The following is a 12,629-nucleotide window of genomic DNA, read 5'->3' as shown; positions in this document are numbered from 1 at the left end:
ACTCGATTTCTCACTTAACGGTTTTCTTATTTTATTGTAATTAAAAAACGAATGACTGTAGATACTTGAATATTTTATTGAATGTTTATATTGGCATTTTCTATACACGATAAAATGTTGAAAATAATTTGACTCTTTTTGAGCTGTTTATGGACATTGTCAGTTTTCAATTTCAAATATATTTTACAATATAAATATAATATAAAATATCTTAGACTGACGAATTGTCTCTACTCAGAATCGTTTTACGTAGGTACCTATACAATGATATTTTATAATTGAATTCAAATTTAACACCATCCATTACAGTGACCCACTTGTAACCTACTGTACAGCAGAGCAACATCCACTTACCCACTTTTTTTTAAATTGAATTGATAATAATTTTATAAATTCCTATAACGAAATGTAAAAGCCTGGTCCGTATTACTTGGAATTGTTTATCAAAATGTTGGGAAATTTACTAAGCCAAGAGTGACATAAATAGATTTGTTGATTATTATACGTGATACCGACACACACACACACACACACACACTAACAAAGTACTCTTGAGTCGGGGATCAGAGCTGACCATTCTACTCTATTAACCAGTGTAGATATAATATAGGTAGGTACCGATTGTCAGACAACATTTATCATAATATTTAGCTATTAGCTAATATAATTATGTTTATGTAACTGTTATTTCCTTGTTTACCTACTTCAAAATTGTAAAAATGTAGAATATGTTATTGTGTTTGTGACTTGTGTACTGTGTAACTTACTTATACTTTCATATTATTATTACCTTATTATTTCTTAATATAAATATTTAAATATGAATCAAAAACTACCCAGAGTTGCGGCCAAAAGAAAAAATGAACTTCAACAAACACAACATTTTTTGAAAACAAATACAAAAATTAAGAATTATTTTGATTGCAATCAACATGTTAATGGTAAATTGTTTACACAAAAATGATAATCAGTTTTAATTATATTAATAATAATTAATGTATTTAGTATTTTAGTTTATTAAGTATCTTTAGTTAGCATCTTTAGTTATAGTAAATTTAACTGTATCTAATTAAAATATGTTATACATACAACAAAATATAAAATTAAATATTTTCTAATGTTTTACTTAGATGTTAACAATAAAGACAACCAAGACAAAATGATTGCTGGTGAATCAATTTAATCGTGTACAATAGAAATGCATTCAACTAGTACTCAGGGTTAGTATAATTTGTATTTCTTTATCTGTAAGTAAACTAAAATTTTATTATAATTAAACATTTATCTAGGGAAAAAGCATAAAATCTAATAGGTACCTATTATTTAAGCACCCATTACTTTTCATTATCTATGATGTATTATTTGAATTTACCTATAGTTTAACATTGTGTTAAATTTTTGTTATTCATATAAGTTCCTATTTTAAATGGTATACAATTTAAAAATACAGAAATATACTGATATATTTAATACACAATAATACTCAATATACTTATGATATACCTAATACACAATAATATATTAATTGGTACTCAATTTTTCCTAGTTCAATAATTTGTGTATTTTACTATTTTCTACCATTTTACTCAGATGTTAACAATGATTTTGAGAAAATCGATTTTGGTTTTTGGTGCAACTCTAAAACAAATGGCCGTGGTACCTACATGAAATTTTGACTGAATGTTAATATTAGTATTTTCTATAAACCATGCCTTTTGTAAAATATTTTGAGCTGATAAGGGTCATTTTCAGTTTCTAATTTTTTTAGTTTTTTATTCTATTCTATTTTGAAAATCAAATATTGACAATGTGCTTATTGTAATTATATTTTTATACAGATTGTACAAATAAAAAACAAATATGACGAAAAAAAAAAAAAAAATATTGACAAAATACGTAAAAATTACGAAAATTTGCAAATTATTTTGAGTTAGAAATTCATAAAAAAAATTTCTTTTTAAATCTAAGATTTGAAAATATAATGCAAGATTCCTCATAAATTTGTCTACTTTTTGAAAAAGTCTTCAAGAAATTAAAATTAAATTTTTATAAGCGTTTGAATTTCATATTTTTACAACATTTAATATTCAATTGATTTCTCATGTAACGATTTTCTTATTTTGTTGTAATTAAAAAACGAATGACTGTACATACTTGGAAATTTCACTGGTTGTTTATATTTGTATTTTCTATACACGATACAATTTTGAAAATATTTTGTCTCTTTTTGAGCTGTTGTCAGTTCTCAAGTTTTTAGTTTTTTTAATATAAGACATATTCACAGTTTTTTTTTATAAGCATTTAAAATTGGAATTTTTAAAAACATTTATCAAATTTAAATATGATTTTGTAGTTGAAAAGTTATAAAATGTTTAACTCTTATAGCTATAAGGATTGAAAACTTCTAACAAGGTTCTGTGTAAGTAGGTTATTCTGTATTTTCGATTATGTCAAAAACTGGTAATTTTTTGTTTTTCTGATACTTTTGAAAAGTTTTATTAATTTTCAATTTTTACCTTTTAATAGTACTAATTAAACCCAATTTCATATCAAAAACCACTGACAAGGCTGAAAAGCAATGTATTATTTCGACAGCTTATCGTGTATATTGATTACGGACACTCACAAAAAAAAAGTACTCTTCATATTTGTAAAATCAATACATTCATCGCTCCGTTAACAAACTAAAAAGTACCAATAAATTGTTGTATTAATACAGAGATGAGGATAATAGCATTAATATAGGGCCCTTAAATACATTACACGGTCTCCTGCAGAGTTCATAGTTCCGGCACTGCGAACAATAACTATGTAGATACATGAAATTTTCACTAAATGTTTATATTTTCATTTTCCATACACTATAATATTTTCCAAATATTTCGACTTATTTTGAGCTATTTACGGATATTGATAGTCTTTTTTTTTCTATAATAATCAATAAAATTGTACTTGTTAGATAAAGAAACGTGAAAACATAATGCAAGTCTCCTGTTAGAATTTTGACAAAATTGATTTAACTTAGAATTTAATAACTATTTTGTAGTTATTCATAAAATATTCAACTTTTATAGCTAAGGATTCAAAATTTAAAACAAGGTTCCACATAAATAGGTTATATACAAATTAATTTATTCACAATAATATCATCAATTGTACTTGGTTATATCATAGGCTGATTGACCGTTTTTGCTCAGAATCGTTTTTATTATGCAATGATATTATATTATTGAATTCAAATTTAACACCATCCATTACAGTGACCCACTTGTCACATACTTTAAAGAAGAGCGACACCCACTTGCCTACCTTTTTTTTGTTGCTCATATGAGTCCATAAGACTTTGTAATGTGGATGTTTCACTGTACATATTTTATAACTATGTAAATAAACTTAATTTGATTTTTAAATTATTATAATTATGTCTGTGAATATAATGCAGTAATAAATATTGTTCAATGTATTTAAAACCTAAACACTTTAACTTTATAACGCAACCTACATATACCCTAAATATATAGTTTTTAAAAAATATCGAAAAAATTGATATAGAATGAAAAATTGTACTAAAATGGATAAAAAAAATCTTAAAATTTAAAAAAAGGGTAAGTGGAAGAAACTCTGCTGTACATTTGGTCATTGTAATAGATAGTGTTAAATTTGAAATAAATTATATAAAACAATTTTATACGAGTGCGTATTTTATATCATAATGATTAAAGTAATTTATTTTTCTTTTAAGCATTATTATAAAAGTAGGTTGTATAACAATTACATTTGAAATTGTAATTGTATGAATAAAATATAATAATATACTCTAACATTTTTATATACCCACGAATAATATTTTTCAATTAAAACAAAATAACTTTACTATATTAGTTATTCTTGGTTTTAATATACACCTACTGTTGTTCTAATTTGAACTAATATAATGTCTGTAAAAAATAACTAGCAAAAAAAATTGAAAATTACCTATATAATAACCTGGGCAAAACCTGGATTACTTTGATTTCGTGGGGCTACAATTATGATACACTTTTAATTTTATTCACAAGGGTACCATGGTACCATTTTTTTCATAAAATAGGGTTACTTGAATATCACATAATAATTAATTTGTAAATTTTCAGTTTGATAAACGTTGTCAACATATGAAATTTAAATACTACCTTTAAATCATACATTCATTATTCCTCAACTGTTATTATATCAACTTATATTTTATAAGGAACCTTGTATTAAATTGTCAAGCTTTTTGACCCAACAAAAAAAATGTTTTTGACATTTATAGAATTATACTAAAATAGTACAAACATTTCTGTTACTTTTCTTCATAAAATAATTTTCTAGATAGATATATTTTAGTCAGTAGATTAGATTGGCCTAATATTATATTAAGACCTTTAATAGCTCTAATTGATATAAAAAAATTTAATTTTGTTAAATTATTAATTGAGATAGGTATAGTTTAAATATTTAATAACCATCTGAAGTTAAAAAGGCATCATGCAGATAATTGGGCCACATTTTATATACCGGCTTCTTATAAAATATTTGCTTGTATTTTACTACATGGTGATTGGGCTACAAATTAAATTTATATTTTTAAAGTGTACCCGGAGATTGGGCCATAAATATACAATATAAAAATATACGAATATAATACAACGTTTATAAACTTATAATTATTTTTAATATTGATAATACAATATTTTTTTTAATTTTGCCATACACAGAATTCAAAATAAAAAAGTTATAATGCGAGGGTACGTTGTAGATTTTTCATTTCCGCCATTCTTCTTCTCAGTTCTACAACAACTGCTGTCTTTTCAGCAATCTATAAAATAAAATATAATTAAAACATAAACTATTTTAATAAGTAACTAATATACAGGGTTTTCTATTTAACTTAAGACACTCGTTCTTTCAGAAAATAAATATTTTTGAAAAAATGTATTTACATAATATTAACTAATAAATAAATATATAAATATATATTATGCACTAAAATGTTCTAATATGCACTCAAAAATTGATTTATTTTCTGAATGTTTAATTTAAAATTATAGAACGCTTCTGTTAATACTTTTTTTTTAAAAATATCAGTATTTTACAGGTAGTTTTAATGTGTAAGAAAAATAGGAATCAATTAAGTGAACGCCACACGGATATTTGTTGTCTTCGTCCTACAAGTGCGTGACATAATAAATTTACAGACAGCTGATAATGTTTAGCTCTGTTAGTATAAAAATTAGAGTGAATCGACCTCTTCTGAAACTTGATGGTAAGAACATTATCTGTGTTCTTGTATCCAACACAGATAATGTTCTTACCATAGTTTACGATAGTTCAATTTTTAAACAAGTTATGCATACATAATATAACGTAAATTAAAAATGTTCATAACTCACTTAAATTCTGTATAATCGTAAAAACAAACGCCATAAGGACACAGATAATGTTCCTACCATCAAGTTTAATAATAGGTCGAGGCTCTCTAATTTTTAAACTAACAGAGCTAAATGTTATCTGCTAAGCGTAAATTTGTGTATTAGTTTATTTTGTTATTAATCAAAACTATAAATGTCGAAATATGCAAAATATGCATCATAAAAGTTCCATAGTTAAAATGTTTATTTTATGAAACAAATTCTGTGCCCACTAGGCATACTGAAACATACGATCAACCAGAATAAATATACAAGTGCATAAAAATATGCACTCTAATTATAAATCATAAAATACTCATACAAAATTTGATTTTAATATATCTAAGCACCCCAATAAACAATTAAAAAAATTATAGTGAAAGAAAAGTAAATAATATAAATATTTTTTAAAAATATGTAGTTTTTTGACAACTTGAAGTTATGGAAAAATATATTTTAAACACATTTATAGTTTTTCAAAGAACAAGTGTCTTATTTTAGGAATTAAGATCCTCCAGTAAACTCACTCTGTTTTTAAAACTTTCCAAAGCGTTGTTTTTAGCGTCAATTTTTGCTTGCATTCTTTGCAAATCTCGATCTTTTACCAACTCTTGACAGCCATTACACATATTATGTAAACTATTTTCAAAATACCCTATACATTGTTCAAATACAAATCCACCCCTACCATAACATTTTTCAATACTATCTATTTTTTCTAAAAGATCGTCTAACTCTTTCATTTTTGTAATAGGCATTTTATGTTCGTATTTCTTGCCATATATTTGTATAGTTGGCACAAGGTTATTATAAAAAATAACTTTCTTCACAGTTACATCATTAGCGTCTCGCTGAATAAATCGAGTTGCATTATGTGCATTTAGATGTTCACTCTTCCAATATAAACTAGGAAGTACAACTTCCTTAGACATTTCAAAAATTAACCCGTGTATATCCTTAGTAAAATCTTCAATTCTCGAACTATTAGATGAATCATCAATTGTAAGGTCAATTATCATGGAAGTATTATCTGTATTATCTGAAAGGTTATTAATTTTTTCAGTATTTGATTTCAATGTTAGATTTGAATTACAAGTTAAAATTTATTTTACTAATAACTTTTTACATAGTACCTAGAAAATTATTTTGAATTTCTTCTGACAACTGTTCAGCAGCTTCATTTTCTATTGGACTTATGAATTGATCTTCACATGTACTCAATATAGGCACTTCATTAATTGACACTGGCAAAGCATCAGGTGCTAATAATTTGAAAAATGAATTAAAATTTTTAATTATTACATAGATTTTAAATACAATTTTACTATAAAAAAGAAATATGACATCAGAGAAAGATTATTTAAAAGTACATTCCCAAGTCATTATCTTGGATTTACTGATTTAAGATAAAAAATTACTAATATTGTAGATAGATATTTTTTTATTAGTATATTAGATAGGCTTAATATTCTATTAAGACCTTAAATAGCTAATTGATATAAAAAAATTAAGGCCTGTATGCATAGTCACATTATGTGCTACATAAGATATAGTTATGTAACGCATAGTTTCCTTTTTTAACTGTCTGTTGCACAGTGATATTTATGTGCCACATACCTAATTTTCTATTATCTATTTGTTTCTATGAAATAACTACTCAAACCTAATGCTAATTAGTTTCTGTTGAAAATATAAATTTTAACTTCAGAAATATGGATGATTTTAATCAACAATTTTATCATGTTTAGAAAATATTACATAAACATTTCATGACAATTTCAAGTTTGGCCGATAGTTTTTGAATAACAACAAAATAAGAAGATCGATCTTTGAAAATGTGTTAATAATTTACTGTTGAATATCCTATGTCTTACATTTATAGAATTATACTATACTAACATTTCTGTTACTTTTTTTGATAAAATAATTTTGTAGATAGATATATTTTAGTTGATAGATTAGATAAACTTAATAATATATTAAAACCTTTAATAGCTAATAGATATAAAAAAAAATTAAGGCCCGTATGCATAGTCACTTTATGACTTATGTGCTAAGAATTTTTTACATATTACCTTGTACATTATTTTGTATTTCTGCCAACGACTGTTCAGCAGCTTCATTATTGATTGGACTTATGAATTGATCTTCATATGTACTCAATACAGGTACCTCATTAATTGACACTGGCGAAGCATCAGGTGTTAATGATTTGAAAAAATTAATTTTAATTTAAAATTATTATATAGATTTATATACAATTTTATTATAAAAAAGAAATATGACATAAGAGAAAGATTAATTGAAAGGACATTCTCAAGTCATTATCTTGGATTAACTGATATAAGAGGAAATATTACTATTTTAAGCATGTTTATCCAACAAAAATAAGTAAGTTTTATATTTTCCGCGGTCATTAAGTAAAGATTTTTGAAAAACAATATGGAACGAATTAAAATCGAAATGTCTTAATGAAAAATAACAGATTGCAATTGCAACTTAAAATTATTAAACATATATATATGTATATAAATATAAAGAAAAGTGAATTGTGGTTATGAAATAGTGTTTTTACTGCATGGGTTTGCTTTATTCTAATTTATTAATAAAACCTTCTTTCTTATATTAAATCTTAAGAAGTTTATTATACTGTTCATATTTTCTTTTTTGTTATTACATTATATAGCAAAATAAATAAATTAATAAAACCTTGTATTTATCTAAACTATAATAATATAATGCTAATCAATAATTAAAAAGTTAATATAAAATAAAAGAATAAAAAATTTTTTTTCTTACTATTATCCAAAAATAATGATGGAACAGCGCCTGGTTTTAATCTATTCTTCAACGCTGCATTCTTAAAACACCCCAACTCAAAGTGAACACTGCAAACTCTTGTACCATGTTTTATTATTTCATTGGGTTGTTTATTTAGTCCGCATTTTTCTATCCACTTTTTTCTTAGCGTGAAGTTCTTGGGATAGCCAAATAGACTAAGGTTTACTGAATGCCTGTTAAAACAGTTTTTAACGGAACATCGTACTCCAGATCCTAAAGTATGGTCCTTTAAAATTTAAACACATTATTCATATTAAAAAATATATTAATATTATAAATAGCTAGGTTGCCAATTATAAAATAAAAATTTAAATATAATATGAGCTAAATACATATTTTAGTGATATAACATTCAATAGTCAAGTTTGTGTAGAGTCTATATATTTAGGATAGTCTAAAGACTATTTTTTGTAGAAACTAGAGTCTATAGATCCCTCCATGTCTTTGTAACCAAAATAATAAACTACAGAGTACTGGTTGTGAATAACATAGAATCAGAATACTACTCACTACTATAGAATACTTGATAACCCAGTTAGCCTTTCCCAACCATTGCAATATTGTTCAGATGTTAGCTAAGAACAATTATTGATATTTACAATCCATGGTTCTCAGTATCTCGCTGGCCGTACAGTATAAGATGCAACACAAGTTGTGTGTACATATTTATTCGGATATTATGATACAATGAACAGCCTACAAGATGATTATTTCCTTATAGTAAATATACATACGGCTTTGTTTGGGCGTTATTAGTTAACCATTTTGATTTTATATTTTACAATCACACAGATCCCCGTTTATTTACAGTCGATATTTCCTAATAATACACTAGAAGTGGCTAAAAAATATATCCCGTTAGTTTTCCAAAAAGAGTACACATATTGGTGGTTCCAACTACTAACTATTTTATAAATATAAGTGGACAAGAATATTACTGATGTCTAATTAGAAGCACTAAATTACTAAAGAAGAGAAACCAGGACGTTGAAGACCAAGGCCCTACATATTCAATAAGGAAAGCATGGGAAATCATAAAAAGGATAAAGATATCAGGCTGTATTGACCATGTTTATTAAAAATATTAATACTTATTTACTAACCGACATATTCTCATTGTTTCTAGTAAGTCTAGAAGACCGTCCTCGTGATTTAAAATTATTTACAGCAGCATTTGCAATATATTCCTCTCTGTAAAATTCAGATTCTATGTAATAACTTTCATCATAATAAGCCAATTTTCTAGATTTTTAAATAAAAATACAAAATCTAGACAAATACAATTTTCATTAACTCACCTTACAATATTTTGTTCCATTGGTAAAATTACATTATTTCCGGTTTCAACTTCATTACTTTGAGTAGCATAACTATATAAAAATAAAAATAGTATTGAAAATGATAAATTAAATTATTGAGATCAAGAAGTATTACTTAGAAGGAAAACCATTTCGATTATAAGGTTGGGGAATAGCATTATATAATAAAAATCGCCTTCTTCCTGATTTATAGTTTTCTTTTAAAAAATGATCACTACATATACGTTGCCCATCATGACAATGATTAATTCCAAAAACTTTAAGCCATTTCCTTTTCATGTATTCATTCTTGGGAAATCTATATTAAAACAAATATCAATAAAAACAATAAATTGTTAATGTCAGATTAGGAAAAAAAACACAAAGTAGAAATTTTTAGGTTAAACCAGTTCAAAATAATTTTACAATATCCCGCACCAGGATAATGAACCATGTCAATAATATGATTCAAAAATCAGCTTTGAGCGAGTACATTTATGGAACTAATTGATACTCACCCATGATAAAGAACTACTGGATAATTGTCTTTGGTATTATTAGACACATTGCCACATACTATACACTTACGCATTTTTAAAACGTAGTATTATATCTATATTATTATCAAAAATAAAGTTATAATAATTAATATAAAGTGCAACCAGCGAGACCAATTTGACAAGTCGGATATTGAAGTTAGTTTTATCAGTAGAAGTTTTATCAGTAGACAGTTATCCGTATTGTATGCAGTTGGAACTTAGAAAAAAGAACTCGATCAATTGACGTGACCTTTCGATATGACTAGTTGTTCCATAGAATAGTTGGGTGGTTAGGTATCGCCTGTTGGAATATCAGTGTTGCCGGTAGAAAGAATTTTACATTTTTGTTATATTCATGGATCCACTGATATTCCAACAAATTAAACCGATTTTTGAGTGCTCAGCACGGCTATAGGCATGGGTCGATGGGCAACCATATTGCCATACTGCCATACAACCATACTTGAAAAGTGTCTACCAAAATGAATCTCTATAATCAGTATTAAAGTTAAATTAAACAGCTGGAGACTTATATGTCAAAGTGGCTATCACGGAACTACAATTTACATTTGAAAGATAATTGCATTTATAGTAACTACTACAAATAAGCGCTAGTGCGTAAGTCTCCAGCTGTTTAATACTGATAATGTAAATTTATTTCATAGACACTTTTCTAGATTCGTTGGGCAACCATACTATCTTTAATCGTGGTGCTCAGCGAGTGCTCCTTCTAGTTATTCTGTGGATAGGCCATAATATCTTATCAAACGTGCATGAACTTTACAAGGGGTCTTAAAATAAAATAATGATAAAACCCCTTGCTAGTGTGAGAAGCACAATATAAAAGCAGTCTGTCCACATTCCGTTACGCAGAGTCGCAGACCCCTCGTACATTAATATAGGAATGGCCTATATATTATTTTATTATCTATTCTGTAATCGCGGTCTTGAAATTTAACTCAGTAACGAATGCTTTAGTTTGTTCCATCGGTACATAGGTACAATTAATTACCTAATGGTCCCCAACAGTAGGATTCTGTTCGTTCTACCTACACGTACGCCGTACGATTCTACGATCTAAAGCATAACACATTAACACGGGAAAAATTACACTCAAACAATTATTTGGCAGAAATGAATAAATCGGGAAAGTATTTAGCGGGAATAAAAATAATCGGGAAAGTAATACTTACTAAGGGAAAATTATTCACAAATCAAAACATAAAAAGGAAAGTTAAAAAGAACTTAAAAATACTATGAAATTAGAAATTAAAACAGCAATCGGAAAATAATTAGTGAGTAAAAACTGATGTACTTATATAATTTAAAAGGTTCTTGAACAAAACTGAAACAATATAAATATTAATAATAATTAAACAGTGAAAATAGGTTGGTTTCCAAACATATTATTTGGCCAGCATAGTATTTATTATAATATAACATAAGAATAAAATGTTTTTAAACGTTTAAAATTATGTTTGTAGCCAATATTAATAATTAATACTACATTCCTACGTATAGGTAAACATACATGGCCCGTCCTTAGTCTCAATGTAAATACAAATCACACCAAAAACACTTCGTTATAAATCCGTGTAAAAAAAAGCTAAGTTAAAAAAAAAAGGTGGGTAAGTGGATGTCGCTCTGCTGTACAGTAGGTTACAAGTGGGTCACTGTAATTTTGTTAAATTTTAATTCAATGATATAATATCATTGTATAAGAAAAACGATTCTGAGCGAAAAAGGTCAGTCAGCCTATGAATCATAGGCTATGATATTATTACCAAGTATATTTGATGATATTATTGTGAATAAAGTAATTTATATATAACCTATTTACGTGGCGCCTTGTTTTAAATTTTCAATCCTTAGCCATAAAAGTTAAACATTTTATACATTTTTAACTACAAAATAATTAATAAATTATAAATTTGATATATGTTGTCAAAATTTGAACTTTAAATGCTTATAAAAAAAAATTGTGCCTATGTACCTATTTTTAATATTTTTCAACTGCTATTAGAACGATATATCAGGAGCCTTATATTAAAAATGTACGCTTTTTTACCCAACAAATAAAATTTTATTGATATTTATAGAAAAAAAAACTAAAAAAAAAATTGAAAACTGACAATGTCCGTAAACAGCTCAAATAGAGTCTATATATTTTCAAAATTTTATAGTGTATAGAAAATTTTAATATAAACATTCAGAGAAATTTTCAAGTATCTACAGTCTTTCGTGTTTTAATTACAATAAAATAAGAAAATTGTTACATGAGAAATCGAGTGAATATCAAATGTTGTAAAAATATACATTTCAGACGCTCATAAAAATTTAATCTAAGTTTCTTGTAGACATTTTTTTTTTGATAAAGGTAGACGAACTTATGAGTAATCTTATATTACATTTTCAAATCTTAGATTTAAAAAGAAAAATTTTTATGAATTCTCAACTCAAAATAATTTGCTAATTTTCGTGATTTTTCAGTATTTTGTCAAAATTTGAACTTTAAATAC

The 12,629-nt window shown here is 26.0% G+C and overlaps 2 protein-coding genes across 2 annotated transcripts in view; one reads left to right on the top strand and one right to left on the bottom strand.

Moving 5' to 3' along the window:
* Positions 1-452: 452 nt before the first annotated feature.
* LOC132946631 (uncharacterized) overlaps positions 453-12,629 on the top strand; it is a 60,894-nt gene continuing 48,717 nt past the window's right edge. Inside the window, exons 1-2 of the mRNA XM_061016677.1 lie at positions 453-941; positions 1,131-1,220. Of these exons, the coding sequence (XP_060872660.1) occupies positions 1,199-1,220 (22 nt within the window). The 5' untranslated portion in view covers positions 453-941; positions 1,131-1,198. The remainder of the gene's footprint in view (positions 942-1,130; positions 1,221-12,629) is intronic.
* LOC132947226 (uncharacterized) lies at positions 4,731-10,163 on the bottom strand. The gene is made up of 9 exons (XM_061017467.1): positions 10,090-10,163; positions 9,708-9,890; positions 9,572-9,643; positions 9,377-9,464; positions 8,232-8,499; positions 7,508-7,618; positions 6,566-6,694; positions 5,960-6,471; positions 4,731-4,840 (listed from the first exon to the last, which is right to left on the bottom strand). Exons 1-9 carry the CDS (start codon positions 10,161-10,163, stop codon positions 4,757-4,759), a joined length of 1,521 nt encoding a protein of 506 aa, XP_060873450.1. The 3' UTR covers positions 4,731-4,756.

The sequence above is a fragment of the Metopolophium dirhodum genome, chromosome 6, assembly GCF_019925205.1.
Source record: "Metopolophium dirhodum isolate CAU chromosome 6, ASM1992520v1, whole genome shotgun sequence".
NCBI lineage: Eukaryota > Metazoa > Arthropoda > Insecta > Hemiptera > Aphididae > Metopolophium > Metopolophium dirhodum.
Note: the sequence above shows the minus strand (reverse complement) of the source record. Positions and strands in the feature narration are given on the sequence as shown.